Below are 24,417 nucleotides of genomic sequence, written 5' to 3'. Positions count from 1 at the left end.
GAAAGATTCGCTATTGGATCTAATAATGGGGAATGAGCTAGAGCAGATAAGAGAAATAAAAGTAAGGGAACAGCTAGGCAATAGTGACCATAATATAATATGCTTTAAGATGGTGTAGAGAAGGACATATCTATGATGAAAGCTAGATTAATTGATTGAAGAAGTGCTGATTTTGAGGTGCTGAGAGTAGAACTTGGGAAAATGAAATGGGCAGCTATATAGGCAAACGATGATAAGAAACATTTAAAACGCTGTTCAGCAGAATGCAGGAAAAATATATTCCACTAAAAGGAAAGGACTAACTAAACATTAGTTTAGCAATTAGGAAATCAAAGAGGAACTATGAAATTCAATTACTAAGGTAGATAAAACAAAATAGTAAAATATTTTACAGACACATCGATAAAAAAGAAGGCTGTAATGGGAATAAAGGTCACTAAGGGATAGACAGGAAAATATGCAGGTAATGATTGTGCCATCAATATTAAAGAATTATTTTGCTATTTATTTTGGTATTTACCAGGAAAATAGAACTCAAAAGAGGATAAATACCCTGGTCCAGATGGATTGCATCCACATATTTTATAAGGATCTAGGGGAAATATAGCAGAGGCATTGTTACTAATGTTACGTGCCCTATTGCTTCTGTACTTCTCAACAATTTGCCTATGTGTTTGCTCTCTATTTCCCTCTGACAGTTTGGCATTCTATGATACACTTCAAGCAGTGTGATTACTCCTTTTTTGTTCCTCAGTTCAACCCATATTGCCTCATTTGATGATCCATCAAACAGATCCCTCCTCACAGCTGTAATTGTTTCTTTACCCAATATTGCAAACTTCTTCCTTTTTTATCTCCCTTGCTATCTAACAGGGCTAAGTGATTCCACAACCAATGGATCAGACCTAAGCTCTGCAGTCCTGCCACATCCAGTTGTGAATGGTGGTGGACAATTAAGCCACTCACTGGAGGAGGAGGCTCCATAAATACCCCCATCCTCAATGATGGGGGAGCCCAGTGCAAAAGATAAGACTGAAGGATTTGCAACAATCTTCAGCCAGAAGGGCCGAGTGGATGATCCATCTCGCCCTCCTCCAGAAGTCCCCAGCATCACGGATGCCGGTCTTCAGCCAATTCAACTCACTCCACGTGATATCAAGAAATGGCTGAAGACACTGGATACTGCAAAGGCTATTGGCCTTGATGATTTTTTGACAATAGTACTAAAGACTTGTGCTCCAGAATTTGCCACGTCCCTAGCCAAGCTGTTCAGAACAGCTATAACACTGGCATCTACCTAGCAGTGTGGAAAATTGCTCAGAGATATCCTGTACACAAAAAGCATGACAAATCCAATCTGGCAAATTACCATCAGTCTACTCTCGATCATCAGTTAAGTAATGGAAGTGGTCATCAACAGTGCTATTAGGTGGCACTTGCTTAGCAATAACCTGCTCACTGACGCTCAGTTTAGGTTCCACCAGGGCCACTCAGCTCCCGACCTCATTACAGCCTTGGTTCAAACATGGACAAAAGAGCTGAACTCCCGAGGTGAGGTGAGAGTGACTGCTTTTGACATCAAGGCAACATTTGACTGATTGTGGCATCAAGGATCACGAGCAAAACTGGAGCCAATGGGAATCAGGGGGAAAACTCTCTGCTGAATGGAATCATTCCTAGCACAAAGGAAGATGGTTGTCGTTGTTGGAGGTCAATCATCACAGTTCCAGGACATCACCACAGGAGTTCCTCAAGGTACTGTCCTCAGCCCAACCATCTTCAGCTTCTTCATCAATGACCTTCCTTCAATCATAAAGTCAGAAGTGGGGATGTTCGCTGATAATTGCACAATGTTCAGCACCATTCGTGACTCCTCAGATACTGAAGCAGTCCATGTCCAAATGTAGCAAGACCTGGACAACATCCAAGCCTAAGCTGATAAGTGGCAAGTAACAATCGCACCACACAAGTGCCAGACAAGGACCATCTCCAACAAGAGAGAATCTGACCATCACCCCAATGGCATTACCATCACTGAATCCGCCATTATCAACATCCTGACGGTTACCATTGACCTGAAACTGAGCTGGACTAGCCATATAAATACTGTGGCTACAAGAGCAGGTCAGAGGCTAGGAATCCTGCAGCGAGTAACTCACCTCTTGACTCCCCAGATATTGTCCACCATCTACAAGACACAAGTCAGGAGTGTGATGGAATACTCTCCATTTGCCTGGATGAGTGCAGCTCCAACAACACTGAAGAAGCCTGATACCATCCAGGACAAAGCAGCCGGTGATTGGCACCCCATCCACAAACATTCACTCCCTCCACCACCAATGCACAATGGCGGCAGTGTGTACCATCTATAAGATGCACTGCAGCAACTCACCAAGGCTCCTTAGATAGCACCTTCCAAACTCGCGAACACTACCATCTAGAAGGACAAGGGTAGCAGACATATGGGAACACCACCACCTGGAGGTTCCCCTCTAAGCCACTCATCACCCTGACTTTCGCTGGGTCAAATTCCTGGACTTCCCTCCCTAACAACCTGTGGGTGTGGGCAGCTCACTGCCACCTTCTCAAGGCAATTAAGGATGAGCATTAAATTGCTGGCCTAGCCATCGAGGCCCACATCCCGTGAATGAATTTAAAAAACTCTTGACTGAAAACCCAGTAATTTGGAATATTGAGTGGCCATTCTGGTCTTCCTTTAAGCCATGTTTCTGTAATAAATATGATATCATACTTCCATGTCTCTGTCTGTGCCCTCAGCTCATCTGCTTCTTTCACTGAGCTCCTTGCATTAAAATATATATCACCAAACACTGAACAACTGCTTTGTTGTCTATTTTCCAGCCTTTGTTTCCTCTGCCTTACATATTTGCTTACTAACTTCCTGCCTTCCTTTTCCACCTTTGCTTCTCTCCATTCTGAATCTATGCTCAGGTTCCCACCCCCATGCCAAGCAAGTTTAAACGCTCCCCACCAGCCCTAGCAACGTCCCCGCCACAATATTGTTCCTGATGCTGTTGAGGTGTAACTAATTGTTAACGATATGGCAATTACATTATCACAATTCACAGGTGAAGGCATTGTTTAATTAAGTACCTGGAGCACTTATAAAGAGAGACTGCTGGAACACTTGTAGGTAGGAAGCAGACATATGCAATGCTGTTCTGTTGAAGAGTCATACGGACTCGAAATGTTAACTGTGTTCCTCTCCGCAGATGCTGTTGGACCTGCTGAGTTTTTCCAGGTATTTTTATTTTTGTTTTTGTTTTGGATATGCAATGCTGTATTCTGTGAATAAACCAATAACAAGAAAAGTATTAATGTCTACTTTCATACTTCTCCAAATGGCTTGGGATCGAGATAATAACATCCGACTTGTAAATTTCCCTTGTTTCCAAGAGCCAATGTCAATGCGCCAAGAAAGCAAATCCCTTCCTCCTGCACCATCTCTCCAGCCACACATTTATCTGCACTACCCTCCATTTTTGTACTCACTGGCACATGGAACTATGAGTAAACCAGAGATTACTATATTTGAGGTCCTATTTTTTAATTTGTTTCCTAGCACCTTAAGATGCATCTGCAGGGCCTCATCCCTCTTGCCAGACATGTCATTGTAGTGATTTGGACCACGACATCTGGTAATGCACCCCCCCACCCCCCCTCCTCAAAATGCTCACAGCCACTCAGTGACATCTTGGACCCTGGCATCAGGAGGCAACATACCATCTTGGAGTGATGTCTGCGGCCACAGAAACACCTGTCTTTTCTCCTAACTATTGAACCAATGGCTATTTTTCCTACTTCCTCACCATCTGCTGTCCTCCAAGGATCTATCCTCTGCTATTTCTAATCTACGTGTTGCTCCTCAGCAACATCATCCAAAAACACAATGTCAGTCTCTGCATGTACTCTGATGCCACCCGGTTTTACCTCACCCCCAGCTATCTCGATTCCTCCACCGCTGGTCAGTTTTCCATGAGCAGAAATGTTCTCCAATTAAATATCGGGAAGACTGACGCCATTGTCTTTGGTCCCCACCACAAACTCTGTTCCCGAGCCACATACTCCATCCTTCTGTCCAGTAAATGTCTGAGGCTGAAGCAGACTGTAGGTAACTGCAGTGTCATATTTAACCCTGAGATCAGTTCAACCACATATCCACACTGTCACTAGGACACACTCTTTCCACCTCTGCAACAGTGCCTGACTCTGCCCCTGCCTCAGCTCATTGGCTGCTGAAACCCTCAACCATGCCTTTGTTATTTTCAGACTTGCCTTTCCAACAGACTCATGACAGGCCTGCCTCACTCTACCTTCTGTAAACTTGAGGTCATCCAAAACTCAGCTACCCGTGTCCAAAATTGTGCCAAATCCCATTCACCCATCACCTCCATTGGTTCCTGGTTAAGCAGCACCTTGATTTTAAAATTCTCACCCTCGTTTTCAACTCCCTCATGTGCTAACCTCTATCTATGTCTGTAATCTCCTCCAGCCCTAAAATCCTCCGACATATCTGTTCTCCTCTAATTCTGGCTTCTTGAGCATTCCTGATTTTAACCACTGCACCATTGGTGACTGTGCCTTCCGTAGCCTCGGTCCAAAGCCACATGGCCCACAACGTGTCATGGATGCCTAGTTTTGAGTTGCTAGATCCGTTTGAAATCTATCCCATTTAGCAGGTGGTAGTGCCATACAATGTGAAGGAGGGTATCATCAATATGAAAACAAGACTTCATCACCACAAGCACTGTTCAGTGGTCACGCCTACCAATACTGTCATGGGCTGATACATCTGTGACAGGTAGATTGGTGAGGACAAAGTCATGTAGGTTTTGCCTTCTTGTTGGTTCTTGCACCACTTGCCGCAGGCTGAGACTGGCAGGTAAATCATTCAGTACTTGGTCAGTAGTGGTGCTATCAAGCTACTCGTGGTTATGTGTATTGAAGTCCCCCACCCAGAGTACATTCTGTGCCCTTGCCACCCTCCGTGTTTCTTCCAATTGGTGTTTAACATGGAGGAGTATTGATTCATCAACTGAGGGAGGGCAGTAGGTTGCCCATGTTTAACTTGATACCATTTATGCCATGAGATGTCATGGGGGTCCAGAGTCAATGTTGAGGACTCAAAGGGCAACTCCCAGCCAACTGTATATCACTGTTCCACTACCTCTGATGGGTCTGTCCTATTGCTGAGACAGGAAATACCCAGGGATGGTGATAGAGCTGTCTGGGACATTGTGGTATAGTATAACCCAGCGACTATGACGATGTCAGGCTGTTGCTTGACTAGTCTTTGGTACAGCTCTCCCAATTTTAACACAAGCCCCCAGATGTTAGTGAGGAAGACTTTGCAGGGTCGACTGCCATTGTCATTCCCAGTGCCTAGGTCAATGCCGGGTGATCCATCTGGTTTTATTTCTCTTTGGCTTTTCTGTAGCAGAGGGCAGTTAAGAGTGAACCACATTGTGTGGGTTTGGAGTCACATGTAGACCAGGTACGAATGGCAGATTTCATTCCCTAAAGGGCATTAGTGAACCAGGTGGGTTTTTATGACAACTCGATAGTTTCACAGTCACTATTACTGAGATTAGCTTTTTTAGTCCAGATTTAATAATGAATTGAATTTAAGATTCCATCAGCTGCCATGGTGCCATTTGAACCCATGTCCCCAGAGCATTAGCCTGAGTGTCTGGATTACTAGCCCAGTAGCATCACCACTACGTCACTCTACTTCCTCCAGACCTATCTATTGTTCCTTTACCATCTCCCTTTGCCTTGCAGCAACATCCCTTTTGTCATTTAAGCTCTTTTGCTTTCATTTTATCATAGGCTTCTTCTTTTATTCTTTTCCCTCTCCTTTCCCTGCCTCTGTGTTTGCTTAAACCTGTTATATCTCTAACTTTTTCCAGTTCTGATGAAAGGTTATCAACCAGAAACGTTAACGCTTTCTCTCTCCAGAGATGGTGCCAAACCTGCTGATTATTTACAGCATTTTCTGAGTAAATTATCTACATTTAAAAAATTTACTCTTGGGATATGGGCGCTGCTGGCCAGGCCAGCATTTATTGCCCATTTCTAACGGCCAACCACATTGCTCTGGAGTCACATGTAGGCCAGACCAGGTAAGGACAGCAGATTTCCTTCCCTCATGGGCATTAGTGAATCAGATGGACTTTTATAACAATTGACAATGGTTTCATGGTCATTGGTCATCATCAGACTTCAAATTCCACCATTGGCTGTGGGGGGATTCAAACCTGGGCCCCCAGAGAATTACCCTGGGTCTCTGGAGTACTCATCCAGTGACAATACCACTATGCCACCACCTCCCCAACATTCTTTCACTGTTAATATTTAATATTTAACCTCCATAAACAAGCATTCTCCAGCTTATACAGAATCAGAGCCTATCCTGACTTCTCATATCTCGGTGGAAAAGATATTGAGCTGAGCTGTGTACTTGGATATGATTTTTTACAGCAGTTGTGTGATATTAGCTAATGTAGTTGTGTTAAAATGTTACAGAATGGGTCAATACCACATATATCAAAGATGAGACAGACATAAATTGGATTAATGATGTTAAATATATGATACATAAATAAACAAGGTCAATGCCATTGATGTGTTAAATATATCAGACACACATAAGAGAGGGTTAATGTAATTGAAATATTAAACATGGAAAAACATAAAACAGGTCAAAGCCATGGAAGTATAAAAGCTATACACAAAACAGGAAATATAATGTAAAATGTTAAATATATCAGACACTTGAAAGATTTCAATGCTATGGAAGTATTAAATATGAGGCACAGACAAAACAGACAATACCATGGAACTATTAAAAATCTGAGATAGCACATAAACAGGTCAATTCCAATGATACATTAAATCTACTGGAAACACCTCATAAAGTGGGTCAATGTCAAGAGTATATTAAATATATTGCACATACATTAAAAAGAGCAATACCATGGAAATGATAGAAATTTACAGATATTTACTCCGAAGATGACCACTCAGCCCATCGTATCTATACTAGCTGAAGAAGAACAATCCAACCTAATTCGACCTTATGGTTTATGAAACTCCAAGTGAATATAAAATACTTTGATGGGGATTTCAAACAGTAACATTTCTAGCAGATATTTTAAATCTATGCCCCTGGCTATTGACGTTGCTGCTAAGGAAAATAGGTCTGTCCTATCCACTCTATCTAGGCCCCTCATTATTTATACACCTCAATTAAATCTCCCCTCAGCCTCCTTTTTTCCAAAGAAAAAAACCTAGCTGATCCAATCTGTCCTTATTGCTAAAATTGTCCAGTCCTGACAACATTCTTTTAATCCCTTCTGCGATTAGTTTGATCACATGCTTCCTGTAACATGGGGACCAGAAATGTGTGCAATACTCTAGCTGTGGCATAACTGGTGCTTTACACTAAACTTCCTAGTCCTAGCCTAACCTTCCTGTTCTTATATTCTGTGTCTCAGCTAATAAAGGAAAGGTATCCCTGTAAACCCTCATAGCCGCCTTAATCTGTCTTTGTCTACCTGTCCTGCGACATTCAGGGATCTGTGGACATGTACGCTGAGGTCCCTTTATTCCTCTACACTTCTCAGTATCCTACCATTGTCTACTCCCTTGCCTTGTTTGTAACATTAAATATATTGCACACATCTCATAAAGTAGGCCAATGTCATGGATATATTAAATATATGAGATATGAATATAAAACATGACAATAAAATGGGTATATTAAATATTTTACAATATATAAAATTGAAATGCAGACAAACATGGCCAAGTTATATTTTGAATTGCAGATGAAAATAAATCACTGCTGAAAGAGGAACAGTTGAGAGCAACATTTTGATTCCAGTATAGGAAACAATAAAGGACACAGTGCAAACAAATAATCTGGAATGATACTTACACTGTTTTAAGAAGCTCGAGAGATGAAAGCTTTCAAATACCAGAGGTTACCATAATCTTATGATGAAATATTCCACAAACTGGCCATGAATTTATTGTTGGAAGCAGAATATTTATAATGAAGCCTGAAAGTCCCACAAGTGTCCTAGACTGTCTGAACTATTATGAATGGATAATGTTGCTCTATCAATGGATCTAGAATGTGTTTCTGTGCAATAGTAATGGATAAAAAATATTTGATGCAAGTGACCAACTAGGATTCCATTCAGTTGATAAACTGAGTGGAAACAGGATGAGCATCCACTTGCAATGTTCCACAGACCTACTTGGGAGCAGGACAGCAAGTTGTAATATGAAAAGGTGATGTGGAAAATATACAGTTTGGCAAAATAAAAAAAATGAGAGCTTAACATTTTCCGCTTGGGTAAGGTCCCAACAAGAAGGAAAATATTGCCCAGTGCGAACAATAACAAAATAACCAAGAGAAAAAGTCAGCATTTGAGAGTGAGCTTGATGAAGCTGTGCCTAACTGTACCTAATTAACCTGGATGAAAACTTCCAAAGAATTATCAGCTCAGCATGATTTTAGGTAAGATAGAGAAATAGACTCCAGAATGAAAATGATTGGAATGACGGTAACTAACATCATTAGGCAGAAAAATCAGTGTAACCCAGAAATTTGACCAATCTTCTCCCGTTTTACGGGCATAAAATGGGTGCCTAGGGATCCAACATGGTGATCAGCGTGCATGCGCTGATCCTATGCCAGAGGTACGTAACCAGCCATTCGGGACCAGGCTCCTCTGTCACCATGCAGAAGGTGACATCATTGACATGTCTCAGTTTGCTGTTCACCAATCAGGGACTGAGACTCTCGATTGCAGGAGGAATGCTTGCATCTCATTCCCTATGGACAGAGGGAAGTTTGATGAGAAAGCACTTGGCTTCACCCACATTGCAGGATTCCCGGGCTCCAAGATTCCATAGACTGCAATCAGATTGCCTTGTAAAGTACTCATCACCATCCTGACATCCTCCTGAATAAAACGAGATTACACTTCCTCAACATTAAACTTGATTTTTTGGGGGGATGTGGGCATCACTGGCAAGTCCAGCATCTGTTGCCCATCCCCATTTACCCTGAGTGGCTGTCTAGGCCAGTCAAGAGTCACGTTGCTGTGGTTCTGGAGTCACATATAAACCAGACCAGGTAAGGATGGCAGATTTCCTTCCTAAAAGGCATTAGTGAACCAGATTGGTTTATCTGCCATGGTTACCATTGCTGAAATTAGTTTTATATTCTAGATTTATTAATTAAATTTAAATTCCACCAGCTGCCATGGTGGGATTTGAACCATGTCCCCAGAGCATTACCTTGAGCCTCTGGATTACTAGCACAGTAACATTACCACTACACTATCATCTCCTTGTGGTTTACAACTGCAGGCAGTGCAACAAGCTGGTTTGAGCCTTGTTCCTTGGCAGGAGTCATAATTCATTTATCAAGCCAGGCCTCTGTGATGCCTTTGTTCCAACTAGGCTGTCAATCTACTGGCTGGCAACTGGACAACAAGGGCTCTCCTCTTCAGACTCAGCTCAGGAGTCCTGCCAAGAACCTGAGTACAGCTGCGGAAACGGTCTACAATGAAAGCCACGCCACCACCAGAAATGCCATTAAGCCGGCAGTCATGATGCACAGACAGGATAGGTGCACTCTTCAATATATTAAAAATCTCATAACAAACTGCAATCTCATTTAGACGCAGAATCTACAGAACAGAGGAAAATTCTTGGCGGGGGTTAGTGGGGGCGGTGGGGTGGGGTGGGCTGGTGGGGGAGGTCAGTGGGGTGAAATTGCCCTGGGGAGTTTCCTGCTCTGCTACAACTTTGGAGGAAAATCCGACCGCACGCGTAAACAGGGCATCCACTGAATTTCTAATGATGTTATACAGGATAGAAGTCGTCCTGATAAATTCCAGGTATAGTCATTAAAGGCAGAGGGGATATGGATGTTGAGGTCACAGAAGTGAATCCTTAGTAATAATAATTGAAAGTATAATTCAACAGCAGTCAGGATGGGGAGAAATGCACAATGGGTGATAGTGATAGTGAATCGGCTGTATGCACTGCCCAATCTTCCTCCCACTGACTGCATGATTACAATATCGTCCTGCGTTTACCTGGATGAGTGCAACTCCAGTAATACTCAAGAATCTCGACACCATCCAAACCAAAGTTTGGTTGTTATTCCAACCACCACCTTAAACATCTACCACCGGTGTACTGTGCCTGCGCTACGTACTCCGCCCAGGACTGGCTGCAGCAACTCACCAAGCCTCCTTCAACAGCACCCCTCATCCCCACAATCTCAACCACCTAGAAGGACAAGGGCAGCACCAAGTTCCTTTCCAATTAACAAATCATTCAGACTTAGATGTAAATCAGCATTCATCGCCGCTAGATCAAATTGGAACTCCTCATCTAACACCAGACGGACTGAAGCAGGTCAGGAAGAAGGTTCACCATCACCTTTTCAGGGACAATTACTGATGGGCAATAAATGCTGACCTTGATAGCGATACCCAAATCCTCAGAATCAATTCCAAGTGGTGTGGGCTGTAAAGTTCTTGACAAGTTAGAAATAGAAGCTGGGTTATTGGAGACTATTGGAGAAACCAAGCTGTAGGTAATGAAAGCTTGGATCAGGCAGCAAAGAGGAGAGATAATAGTTGGAGTGACTAACGTTACAGAGATGAAAGAAATGGAAACAAAATAACATTTGTGAAAGTAACTAACGGAAGAACTTTGAGGTGCTTTTTTTCCCCTAATTGTTCAGCACACCCTTGGGACCCTAAAGATCTGGATGTACTCCTGCTGCCTCAGTTGAAGACTTCATTCAGCAGCTCAACTTTGGAAAATATTTTCAAAGTTTGTTAGCAAACTATTAAAACATTGGGCAGGACTTTACGCTACAGGGCGGGTGAGGGAGGTGGATCCAGGAAGGTGGGGTCCCTCGCTCCCGCCCCTGCTGTTTCATCACGCCGAATAAAGTGCGTCGCAGCCAATAGCAGCCACCCTACGGTGTGGAGGCCAATTATAGGAGCCTAGGGAGCTGGCTTCCCGACCACAAACCCTTCGCCTTGCTCTATTCTAATCTTGCAGTTATCATCAGGACCAGTTTCTCATGCCTATTTTCAGATGCCACAATATAGTCAGATCTTGTGGCTTTGTGTTAATATAAATGATAATGTAGTGATGAATTTTTGTTGCAGCTACATTCACAATAGAATATGAATCACATCTCAGTGTGAATACCTAACTTGTGGGTTCTGAGAATCAGCGCTGTAGACCAGGCATCATGAGGGAGAGGGGTAATGCCACATTCATGTCTAGAATTGTAAAGGCCCCTCTGCCGTCATAATCAGTCTTTATTGCTGATTCAAGGAGCAAAAAAGATTTTTTAAAATGTCATTAAAAGGCAGAAGTCAGGAGTGTGATGGAATACTCTCCACTTGCCTGGATGACTTCAGCTCCAACAACTCTCAAGAAGCTTGACACTGTCCAGGACAATGCAACCCACTTGATCGGCACCCCACCCACAAACATTCACGCGCTCCACCACCGAAGCACAGTGGCAGCAGTGTGTACCATCTACAAGATGCACTGCGGGAACTCACCATGACTCTTTAGGCAGCACCTTTCAAACCCAGAACCGCTACATCTAGAAGGACAAGGGCACCAGATAGATGGGAACACCACCATCTGGAAGTTCCCCTCCAAGCTACTCACCATCCTGACTTGGAAATGTATCACCGTTCCTTCACTGTCGCTGGGTCAAAATCCTGGAACTCCCTTCCTAACAGCATTGTGGTTATACCTACACCACATGGACTGCAGCGGTTCAGGAAGGCAGCTCACCACCACTTTCTCAAGGGCAATTAGGATGGGAAATAAATGCTGGCCCAGCCAGCGACATCCACATCCCATGAATGAATTTTTAAAAAAGATGTCAAAATGGCGGATGGGCTGATTTCGGCACCTGTGCACCTTCCGTATTACCAGAGACTGCTGTGATAACACCAGATACCAGATTGCCAACCCAACATCATCACGTTGAATATTTTGCTTTATCAGCATGGCGGGGGTGGGTGTGTGGGAGGAGGGGGTGTTGGACAGCGCACCCAATTTGGGAAAATAAAATCCCAGCCCATTGTCAATGGCTGCCTTAATGATGTCCTGTCAGTCAGCGAATTCATGATGACTGATGAGACTGATGCCAAGCAAAGTGATATTTAGATAAAAAATGAACCGTACAGAGCACTGTGAAGGCGGCCATTCTGACAAACACAGTTAAAGATTATTTATAAAACTACCTTAAGCTTGATATAACCAAGCAGAAAATAAATCATCACTTGTGGTTCCCAATTAAGGCTTTCAACAATCTTATGTAGGCTACACAGAGCAATTTGCCTATACAACTCAGAAAACAGACACAGCATTATTCAACAAGATTGACAAACACTTGCTGACTGGGTCCAAGCTAATTCACAGTGTAAGGAACATATCTTTTTATTTCTGTTGGACTATGGATTGGGATTGCAATGGCTGCAGTTTGAGAGACATGTCCACTGGAACAGGATGAGAGATATACACAATGTTGCAGTCCATGAAAGACAGGATGGTGCCGGAAAGGATTCCTGCCTGACAACAATGTTTAATTGGCTCCTGACCAGGTGACCAGTGTTTGTGTGGTAGCAGTGGAGTAGAATAGCTCCTAGCCTGAAAGGAACAAGACCTAAAACCTCTTTCTCCTGTGTGTGGAAGATTCCAGTAATTGCACAATAATAGTTAGCTGGCTTTCTCTGTTAGAATCATTGAAAGGCAGGTGCTCAACCAGTGAACTAAATACTGAAAGTGCTAGAAGACCACCTTGTGTCATCAACAAGAACTGAAAGGAATTTGAAAGACATTGATCAAAATCAACCCATCGAGTCCTGTATCCGGAATTGGTGCTATTGAACTGTTTTATCCCACCCTTAAAATCCAGGTTTTTGTGTGCCTTCTGCATCTTGTATCTATATGTATAGGGATTTGAGAAGGGGTAGAGTTTAGGTTATAGTGTTAGATATTAGCAGTTCTTATTTCTTTCTTTTGCCACTGGTTAACGACAGTTTGTTCATTAAACAGTTATTTACTTATTAAGTTTACAAACCTGGTGCTCGTATTCAGTTAATCTAAATTAAACAGTTAGGTAGAATTGGGGCAACCCAATTTGATCAAGCTTTTTCGCATTTTTCATGGCTCGGGGACAATGGGGCTTGATATTACAACGCACTATCCCCAGCGAGTCGTGACAACAGGAATGAACTTATGTGGTGTCCAATCACTGGTATGAAAGGAGCAAGAGGAAATATTGACCTGGAACTCATAAGCTACAAGATTGTGACTGTGATTCAGGAATGTTGTGATCACATATAAAGAATGGTCATCCGGGTGAGGTACCACAGGATGGTTGGTGTCCGTGGAAGTCTGCCCAGGTTTTCACTCCTGGGTCGGGAGCGCAGAGACAGGACAATTCCCAGCCCTGCAAATCTGACCTGGGAAAAAGAGGCCTGGAAGGTCAGATTTTGGTTGGGGGGTGGCTGGGGTGGGGGGGAATGATGTGGGGGCTGGTGGGCTGGATTACAAGCCAAGCCCACTGCCCCCAAAATGCCCAGAATGAGTGTGACGCCGCCAGGTACAGAGTAGGCTGGGCAGATGTTGGCACTTTGTTGAAGATATTTTAAAAATGATTAAAACATAAAACAGCCCTCCAGATCTCCACACTCACAGCTCCTCACACATTCCCATGCTTCATCTGTGCCAACCTATGCCACCTCATGCCCCCATTCATCTCACCATGGCCCCTCATGCCTTCCATGCCACCATATGCCCCTCTACCCATCCCCATACCCTCCACACTACCCAATGCCTGTCTACCTACCACTATAGCCCCTCATACACCCAATGCACCTTATGCACTCCACCCAACCCCCCTGGCCCCACATACCCTCCATGCCATCCTATATCCTTCTACTCAGCCCTATGGACCCCCTCATACACCCAATGCCACCCTATGCCCCTCTACCCACCCCTTATGCCCCCACTCATCCACATGGCTCTTTATAGCTCCCATGCCAACTTAATGCCAGTTCATGCCAATCTATGCCCTACCCATCATCATTTGCCCTTACCCACTCCATGCTAACTTACCTAGTATCCACCATGGGCAAACAGCTTTGACAGTTCTATGACAACCTAATAGTGCTTTCTCAGATTTGACAGTTTGGCAGTGCTTTGACAACGCTGACAATTCTATGTCAGCTTTCACAGTTCCTTGACAGCTTGATTGTTCTTTGACAGCTTGACAGCTTTTTGACAGCTTTAACAGTTGACATGCTTATAGAAAATAAAGTTATGTGTCTATTGATGATGTCACTATTTTAAAAATACTCTCGTTGATAAAAAATAACATTCAATACACTGACATTCCTTCAACTAATCTCTTATGAAAACAAACATTTCTATTATATAACCACATGGAGCTGACAATCAAACTACTTACTTAATGGGCACCCTACTATAGGCTAGGTTGTAAAATCAGTCATGCGGCACAAATCCTACAAATAATAGCTCTTAGGTTTATGTCAACAGAGTGAAATGTCAACCACTGATTTTTTAAACCCCAAACTTTTTACATTTAAAGCCCAGCAGAGTTAAATCCCTTAATAGCTTGACAGTTCCAATGAGTTTTGACAGTTCTTTGACAGCTTGAACAGTTCTTGAACAGCTTTGACAGTTCTATGACAGTCTGATAGAGCTTTGACAGTTCTTTGACAGCTTGGGCAGTGCTTTGACAGCTTTGAATGTTCTTTGACACACTGACAGTTCTTTGACAGCTTTGACAGTTCTTTGACAGTTCTTTAACAGCTTGACAGTTCCAATGAGTTTCTGCACATTTTACACACATCATGTCTACTTTTAACAAACCTAAAGTGGACCTGACCTAGATAAAGGGTGCCTTACCTATCCCAAAGAGTTCCTTACCTCTCCCCAAGGGTGCTTTATCTCTCCCAAAGGTGTTCCAGGGTACCTTACCTCTCCAAAAGGGTACCCTGGCAATCCAAACCAATCCACGAGGTTCAGACCTGCTCTTACCTGGTATAATCTGTACACTTCAGGTTTCAGACATCTACCTCACCAAAATCACATATTAATGAAGGCAGCTGCTGATTTATATGGGCAGCTGCCTCCATAAACCAGGAATGTTCTATTTAGAACCAACATCCATTCCCCCCTGTGAAATGGCGGAGGGTTCAGGGATGGGACGTCCGGATTCAGACCTCTCCATTTTAGCAAAAATTCAGGCCTTAATGAATCAGAATCCTTCTGTGGAGGACGGAGGAAACTTGAATCAAGACTATTTAGTGACTCAGTACATTCATAGAATCATATAGCATAGAAGGAAGCCTTTCAGCCCATTGTGCCTGTGACATCTCTTTAAAAGAGCAATCCAATTAATTCCACTCTCCTCTTTTCCCTTAGCCATGTAAAGTTTTCCTTTTCAAGCAGATAACCAATGGCAGTGAGTTCCAGTCCCCTACCAGCTTCTGAGTGAAAAGAAATTCACCTCAATTCCCATCTAATCCTTCTACCAATTACTTTAAATCTATGATCCCTAGTTAATGGCATCCCTGATAAGGGAAATAGAATAATTTTCTCTACCTAGGCCCCTCATAATTTATACACCTCAATTAAGTTTCCCCTCAGCCTCCTCTGTTCCAAAGCTTATCCAAACTTTCCACATTGCTAACATTTTCCACTACTGGCAACATCCTCATAAATCTCCTCAGTACTTTCTCTAGTGTGATCACATTCTTCCTGTAATGTGGTGGCCAAAATTGTAAGCAATATTCTACCTGTGATCTAATTAGTGTTTTATAGCAGTCTCTGCTCTTATATTCTATGCCTTGTCTAATAAATTAAATGATCTTGTCTGCCTTTATTGCCGCCTTATTAACTTCAGGGATTTATGGATATGCAGCCCAAGGCCTTTCTGCTCCTCTACACTTCTCAGTATCCTACCATTTATTGTCTATTCCCTTGCCTTGCCTTCCTCCCTGACTGCATTAGCTCACACTTCGCTGATTGAATTCCATTTGCCATCTTTCTGCCCACCTTCCTGATACCTTCCTCCGGTCTACAGCATTGTTCCTATCAACCACGCGGCCAGTTTTTATACCATCTGCAACTTTCTAATCATACCCCAACATGTAAATCTAAATCATTTATGTATACTATAAAAAACCAGACACCTAGTACTGAGCCCTGCGGAACCTCACTGGAAGCAACCATCCAGTCATAAAAACACTCATCAACCATTAACTCTTTGTTACCATGGAGCCAGTTTTGGATCCAACTTGCCTCTTTCTCTTGGATCCCATGGGCTTTTATTTTTCAAACCAGTCAGCCACGGAGAGCCTTGGAAAGCGCCTTGCTAGAATTCACGTAGATTACATGCTACCCTCATCAACCCTCCTTGTGACCACCCAAAAAATTCAATCAAGTTAGTCAGATACAACCTTCTCATAACAAGACCATTCTGACCATCCTTGGTTAATCTGTGCCTTTCTAAATAATAATTAAGGCTCTATTCCTCATGATTTTTTCCCCCAATAATTTGCCAACCACCAAAGCTAGATTTACTCTCCTGTAATTATTTGGTATAGCCTTTCCTTTTTAAACAATGGTACAATGTCCTCCAGTCCTCTGACACCAGGCCTGTAGCTGGAGAGAATTGGAAAATGATAGTCAAAGCCTCCGCTATTTCCTTTCTTGCTTCTCCTATTAGCTTGGGATACATTTCTTCTGAACCTGGCGATTTGTCTACTTTCAAAGATGCTAAACTCCTTAATATTTCCTCTCTCACTATGTTATCCCATCAAATACTGTACTCTCCTCCTCAACTACAATGTCCACATCACCCCCTCTTTTCTGGAGACTGACACAATATATTCATTAAGAACAATGCCCACATCTTCTGCCTCACACACTAGTTACCTTTTTCGGTTTCTATTGTGCCCTACTCTTTCCTTAGTTATCCTCCTACTCTTTATGTATTTATAAAGCATTTTGTGATTTTTCTTGAATTTTCTTGCCAATATTTTTCATGTGCTCTCTTTGCTTTCTTGATTTCCTTTTCAATCTCATGCCTACACTTTCTATATTCCTCTTGGCTTCCTACAATATTGAGCTCTTGGTATCTGACATAAGTTTCCCTTTTTTGCTTTATTCTACCCTGCATGTTCCTTCACATCCAAAGGACTTTAGATTTGGGATGTGGGAGTCCCATACTTTTCCTTTGGGGGAACATATTTGTTTGGAACTCTTACTATCACCTTCATGAATGCCTCCTACCGTGCCACTGATTTACCATCAAGTCGCTGTTTCCAGTACACTTTTCCTAAATCACATGCCAGCTTAGTAAAATTGACCAATCCACCAACTGAAAGCTTTCACACCTGGTTTGTCCTTTTACACCTACGCTAAATCATATACCTGAGAGTTGGCTTGATAGAGTTATATGAGATAAACAGGATGCAAGAGAATAAAACAGACAAGGGAACTTTTTTTATTTCATTCGCAGGATGTGGGCTTCATTGGCTGGGCCAGCTTTTATTGCCCATCCCTAGTTGCCCTTGAGAAAGTGGTGGTGAGCTGCCTTTGTGAACCGCTGCAGTCCATGTGGTGTAGGTACACCCACAGTGCTGTTAGGGAGGGATGTCCAGGATCTTGACCCAGCGACAGTGAAGGAATGGCGATATATTTCCAAGTCAGGATGGTGAGTGGCTTGGAGGGGAACTTCCAGGTGGTGGTGTCTCATGTATCTGCTGCCCTTGTCCTTCTAGGTGATTAAGGTCATGGAAGGTGCTGTCGAAGGGCTTTGGTGAGTTGCTGCAGTGCATCTCATAGATGGTACGGACTGCTGCTACTGTGCATTGGTGGTGGAGAGAGTGGATGTTGAAGGTGGTGGATGGGTTGCCGATCAAGCGGGCTGCTTTGTCCTGAAAGGTGTTGAGCTTCTTGAGTGCTGTTGGAGCTGCACTCATCCATGCAAGTGGAAAGTATTCCATAACACTCCTGACTCGTGCCTTGTAGATGGTGGACAGGTTTTGTGGAGTCAGGAGGTGAGTTACTCTCCGCAGGATCCCGAGCCTCTGATCTGCTCTTGTCGCCGCAGTATTTATATGGTTAGTCCAGTTTAGTTTCTGGTTAATTGGTAATCCCCAGGATGTTGAAAGACTTAAACTAGTAAAAGACATATTTAGGACTAGCCAGGGAGTTCTATGCAGAACAATGATCCTTAAATGAAATGTAGTGGAATAAAGTAGTGGAGAATAGAATACTGGATTAATTTACATAACAATGGAATAGGGTCTGTAGGATCTGACAGGATGGGATGAATGACTTTGCTTATTGAATATCTTGCAACCTTTTATTGATAAGTACATACTTTATGTGGAAATAATGTATTTGTTACTGGTTTGTTAATACTACAGTCTATAATAGAATAAAAGCAGAGAATACTGGAAATGCACAGTAAGTGCATTGGTGAGTGGCAAAATTCCTGCTTAGTCATAATCCTCTGTTACATCAGAACCCTGTTTGGCTTGCTGTGAATTTCTGGTATTTTTTGTTTTAATTTTAGATTTCCAATATTTGTGTTTTTTTTCTCATTTAGTTAATCTGTTTGTTTTGCCTTTGTTTGCAGCAGCAGTGATCGAGCAAACCAAGGAAAATTAACAGATTTGGAAATTCACCAGCAACAACCTGAGAGATGAAGGAGGAGGATTTTTTTAGTCTTAAAACCAGTTACGTCCTTTCATCAGGGAAGAGAAAAGTGAAAGAATTTCAAACCTTTATGCTATCAGGAAGCTCATGAAAGACTTCTCCATCAAACCTGGCAGCTGGATAACACAGAAATACCTGAGCAGCAATAACAATTCCGGAAGTTATTTTAAAATATATCAGATCTCATTACATACTTAACGCTCCAGAACTAATTTGTGCAGAAACAGATTCCCATGTGCAGGCGATCACATCGTTTCTGAGATAGTGTGACCCGCTCAGTATGTTTACTGTATGGTTGGATGTCATCATCTGTGTTATTAATAATCTTAGTAGAAAGATAATCCTTTGAAAGTCAGCTCTTACAATGTTAGCACATGACATTGATCAAGTTTATACCAAGTTCCTATCAGTATTTTAACAGAGGTACAACCACATTTTTAAGATAAATAGGCCAGAGACACTGTGAAGATAGCAGAGGAAGTGATTTCAGTATGTAACAAAGAGCTCAATCTCAAGGTGTGTATGTTTGTGTAACTATATAGTAGTTAATGCACATAACTTACTGAGGTGCATTACCCAGTGATGCCAGTCGCACACTGATATCAACAGCCAACAGAAAACCAACCAAATACCCTGTCGCATGACAATGTGCACCTTACATGCTGCTCAATTCACCAACTCAAATTGTTCCCAGTGCTTTTTAAAAATTCATTCTCAGGATATGAACATTGCCAGGATGGCCAATATTTACTGCCCATTCCTATTTGCCCTTGAAAAGGTGGTGTTGGGCCTTCATCTTGAACCACTTCAGTCCACGCGGTGAACATACTACCAGCACTAGTGACAGACCTGTAATCCCCAGCACTTCACCCCAGCGTCATACAGTAGAAATTACTCTTCACAGCCAGAACCCAAGTTTGGAAAGACAGAGTTTAGAAGGACAATATAATTCTACCAATAGGTTTGTAGTTCAAAAGGGCATTATATGAAAGTTTCATGCAGTCACCATGGTGTTTTACTGAAATGTTAATGACTACACAATTAATGATCCAGTGGAAGGTCAGATCTTGCTGTATGGAATAAATTCATCCATATACGCAGATAGCTACTGGTCTTATATAGTGAATATATTTGCCGTTTATGTAGCTTCTGCAGTTGTCATGTTCTTCGCAATGAGAGAGCTGCGGTAAGAAAAAATTATAACAGGAAATGAAATTTAAGGCCTTATTCTTGTTTCATGTTCTCAAATTAAATCCTCTTCCAGTGTCGGGTGAAGTGATATTTATCTACTTTTTCAAAAATGTCTTTTGTAAATAAAACGGTGACTCTGGTACATATTAGAAAAAGGGTGTACAGTTTAGTGATAATGAAATAAAGACAAAACTTTAAGAGATTAATCCTTTCTTTGAAAATGAATATTGTGCATATGAGGCTTGAGTCACAGAGCTACCTGTCACTTGGGCCTGATTGCCTCGTTTGGTGAATCCTCGGGATGCTTGTTGCTCTGACCTTTTCACCTCAGTCAGTTGAATTTCAAGTAGAGGGCTGTTTTCTGCTGGCTGCCCTCAGCTGGCCTACTTTGCTTACCAAGAATGTTCTAATGGCCACAGGCAATGAGTAGATAAGTGAACAATCTGAAGGAATACCACCCCCCCACCCCCACCCCAGTTATCAGAGGAAAATAAATTGCCTATTGACTTGGTGAGTTTACCCAATAAGTAGATGAGCCGTATAGACCATGAGGGCCTCAGTTCCACTTGTCGGTCTATATTAGGCAATATCACCTAGAGCAGCAGTGGGGCCACTACAGTTAAACTTAGCACTTAGAGGTTAGGAAGCTTAAAAGATAGCAAAACCAGACAGAGTCATCCACTCCTCTGGTTTTCATCTTCATTTACAAGAAACAAAAGTCGCTGAAGTAATTTCATGGTGCCAGACAATGAAAAAATGTCTTTTGTATGCTGTTGAAATCTGCAGGGCTGCCTATACATATCAAATATATATATGATGCCTTTAATAACTTTAGGACAACCTAAAGCACTTGTCAGCCAATTAAATATTTTTAAGTGTTGTCACTGCTGCCATGTAGAAATGCTGCAGCCATTTTGTGCATGCCAAAGTCCCATAAACAGCAATATAAAAATGGCCAGAGAATCTTGCTGATTCAGAGATAAATATTGATCAGGACACCTGGATAACTCCCTTGTTCTTCTTCAAAATAGTACTTTGGGATTTTTACGCCTCAATAGAAGGCCTCAGTTTATTGCCACATCTGAAAGATGGCACTTCCAACAGCACAGCACTCCATCAGAGCTGCACTTAAGCGTCAGCCTAGCATTATGTACTTAAGTCTCTGGACTGGGACTTGAACTCATGACCTTCTGACTCAGCTGAGAGTGAGACTGCTGAACTACAGCTGACAGTTCCATGGCTATTGAAACAACTGTGCACTGTGATATAGTGAAAGGAGAAACTACAGGAACATCAGTTTGCAGACTTCTGTGTCCCAATAGTGGAGAAGCAGCATGTGTTCCTCTCTCCAGGCACCTCCTGTTACTGGCAGCAACAGATGCAGAACTGCTGTTGTCAGCTTGTGCACTGGTGTCAGTGACAGCTTGGGGATGAGGACAGGTGCATTCTGCACATGTTAGAATCTGTATTTTGATATGTAATCCTATCGTTGACTCAGCTAAATATAGGGAAATATGTCCCAGTGCAGAAAAATTCAGCAACTCATAAGCTGAATACAAATAGCAATAGTCAGCGTGTATTTAAATTGTAAATGTTCAAACTTAAGAGTTAACATTCTTTTGTGAGAAAAATGGACACATGGGTGTACAGAGTGAGAATAATGGTATTTAAGTATAAAAGTGTGACATTTCAACACTAGCAGGCTTGATGTAGTGAGTTTTTGCTCAGATTATTCCAACTTTATTACCTTCAACTATTAGCTGCAGAGTCTCTGGAAAGAAAAAGAGTGAAGAGATTAAAAGAGGGAACCACCATCCTTGGCTGCTTGCTTCCACGTACCCTGTCTCTCTCTATCCAATATTAATCTGGGAGGTTGGATCATGTGACACTGAAAGACCAGGTCCCCAGATTCAGAACACAGCTGATTGACATTCACCATAGTGTCTAAATATATCTCCTCTCACTGGTGGCTATTTCAGCAAATCATTTCTTACACTTTGTGCAGAGTTCGGCATTTGTTAGTCATAAGCCTTCGATGTTGTTGGTCTCAGAATGTCCAATGATTTTTCTGCTGAAATGCTGATAGTTGAACTGATGAAAGGGAGCTGCCAATTTCTTTTCTGACTCACTGTGTAACATCTGAAGGACGACAAGGTTCCACTGGATGGAGTGATCCAGTGATGCCAAGTCTGAAAATTGTCAGGTGAAAGAAGGGCCATGTATTTATACAGTGCCTTTCATATTTTCAGTCTTTCCAGAGAGTTTCACAATGAAGTACTTTTGAAATGTAGCCACTGTTGCAGTCTGAAGAGAGATCTGGAGAAAACTATTATTTCTACAGTTTTATTGTCCTGGGAAAGAAATAAGTTGTGTAGGAGGCAAGTCCATTGAGCCTAAATAGTGAAGATGCAGAGAGAATGATGCTTGACGATGCTACCCAGCTTTGTTATGCAAGACCACTAATTCTTTCATCTTGTGATTTGCCCGTCTGACTTTATCTTGTACTTCTCCACATCCAAAAGCTCTGACTCATGCCACATGAGACAGATCTACATGAATAAGCTCTCTTAAATTTCACCAAAGGGCTCCTTCTTCATGTGTGATATTAAAACATCCGCAATGAGAATTAGGTGAAAAAAATAACGAGCTCATATTAGGAAAGGTATCTGCAGAAGAATTTTGGCTTATCATTTCCGAAGTGACCTATCCAGTGCGAACTGTCCATGGTGAGGATGTATCTATCCTCTATGACCACAATCTGTTCAAAGGTCACAGAGCAATGAATAATTATCATAATGATCTCACTCACTTTCAGTAGGGTTGTTTCATTGAGTAACCTGGTTGATGAGCTATGGCACTAGGGCAGAAGGTAGGAGATGTATCATGAAATAAAGTTTGGATCATCCCTAAGCCTGAGTTTTCAAAGGTTTTAGACTGCAAGATGACCAAAAGGGGCTGAGGGAGACATTTTCAAGTTACCGCCAACCCCACCCACCCACCCAAGTGGAAAACAACCATAATTGCTGATCAAGAAACTGGCTGACTTATTTTGATTGATTTCAATGGAAATTAAACTTGATAACAGGCGGCTGAACTGCAATGACAGTTTTACAGTCAGTCGACAAGTTGATACTCTACCCCATGAAGTTTTGTAATCCTGAGAAAGACTGAATAGGAAACTGAGATGAGAAAAATCAAGATCAGAGGAGCAGTAACCGGGTAGCAGGAAAAGATAACGGATAGAAGGCAGAGCGGATGTAAGTCGGACAACAAATATCTTCTTAGAACCTGTCCAAGAGCGCAAGAGATGTTAGGAGAGCATTCTTTAAACAGCATGCTAGAGCCAGATGGGAGGTCCTGTGGGATGCAGTGCTGGGAGACTGTCAATCTGGCATCTCTTCTCAGGACAATCAGAACTCGGGGTGGGGGGGGGAGCGAAAATGCAGCTATTTATTTAGCTGCTGCAAAAAGCCCTGTACCTGTCCCTCATTTCATCCCCCTCTCCAGCTGTTCAATCAGGCTGTTGCAATCTCATTTATCTCACATTTAACACCACACAAAACACATTCATTACACTGCTGTTTGTGGAATCTTGCTATGTGCAAATTGGCTGTTGTGTTTCGCTACAAGCACTTTGCCACATCCTGAGTTTGTGAAAGATGTCACGTAAATGTGTCCTTCCTTTCTTTATAAATGCTGTATCAATAATAATTTGCTGAAGCTGATCTCAGCTGGAGCAGAAGGAGGGTCACTCCAATAGGCTTCAGAGCCCCAGGTTAAGGAAAATGATCAATCAGCCAAAGCTTCTGGCTCCAGTGTCCTTCCTGGAAGCATACATACGGAAGTTAAGTGAGGGCAGGACGTCTTCAGATAAGAACGGAAGAAATACATTTGTAATTTCAAAAAAAATTCAGCATACCCAGTGTCCTCTTGTGGTTAATCACTTCCACATGATAACATTGGATCAGACCTATAATTACCCATTAGTGTGGTAAATGTGTCTTTGTAGGTCAGATGCATCATATTACACAGGGCCTTCATCACAAGTCTGCCAGTGTAGGTTTCTCTTCCACCTACAACCTAAGGACTGAAAAAAACCAAGGTCGGCATCACCTGAGCCCGACTTTCATCCTATTCAATTTTGGAGGTATTGTACATTGCAGGCCTTGACCATTCAATAATAGGATCTTCAAATGGTTACAGTGCAGGAGGCCATTTGGCCCATCATGTCCATGCTGGCTCTCTACAAGAGCAACTCTGCTAGTCCCACTCTCCTGTTCTTTCCCTATAGACCTGCAAATTTTCTCTCTTCACATGCTTATCCAATTCCCTTTTGAAAGTCATGATTGAATCTGTCCCCATCACACTCTCAGGCAG

General features: G+C 42.4%; 1 protein-coding gene across 2 annotated transcripts in view; it reads left to right on the top strand.

The window, feature by feature from the left end:
- LOC144687607 (transmembrane protein 233-like) overlaps positions 1-19,050 on the top strand; it is a 46,122-nt gene extending 27,072 nt beyond the window's left edge. Inside the window, exon 3 of one of the 2 annotated variants that reach the window (XM_078553945.1) lies at positions 18,773-19,050. In XM_078553945.1, the coding sequence (XP_078410071.1) occupies positions 18,773-18,778 (6 nt within the window). In that variant the 3' untranslated portion in view covers positions 18,779-19,050. Of the gene's footprint in view, positions 1-18,769 lie in introns of both variants that reach the window. The other variant, XM_078553944.1, reaches the window with a different exon arrangement.
- Positions 19,051-24,417: the final 5,367 nt, after the last annotated feature.

The sequence above is a fragment of the Cetorhinus maximus genome, chromosome 12, assembly GCF_964194155.1.
Source record: "Cetorhinus maximus chromosome 12, sCetMax3.hap1.1, whole genome shotgun sequence".
In the NCBI taxonomy this organism is placed as follows: Eukaryota; Metazoa; Chordata; class Chondrichthyes; order Lamniformes; family Cetorhinidae; genus Cetorhinus; species Cetorhinus maximus.
Note: the sequence above shows the minus strand (reverse complement) of the source record. Positions and strands in the feature narration are given on the sequence as shown.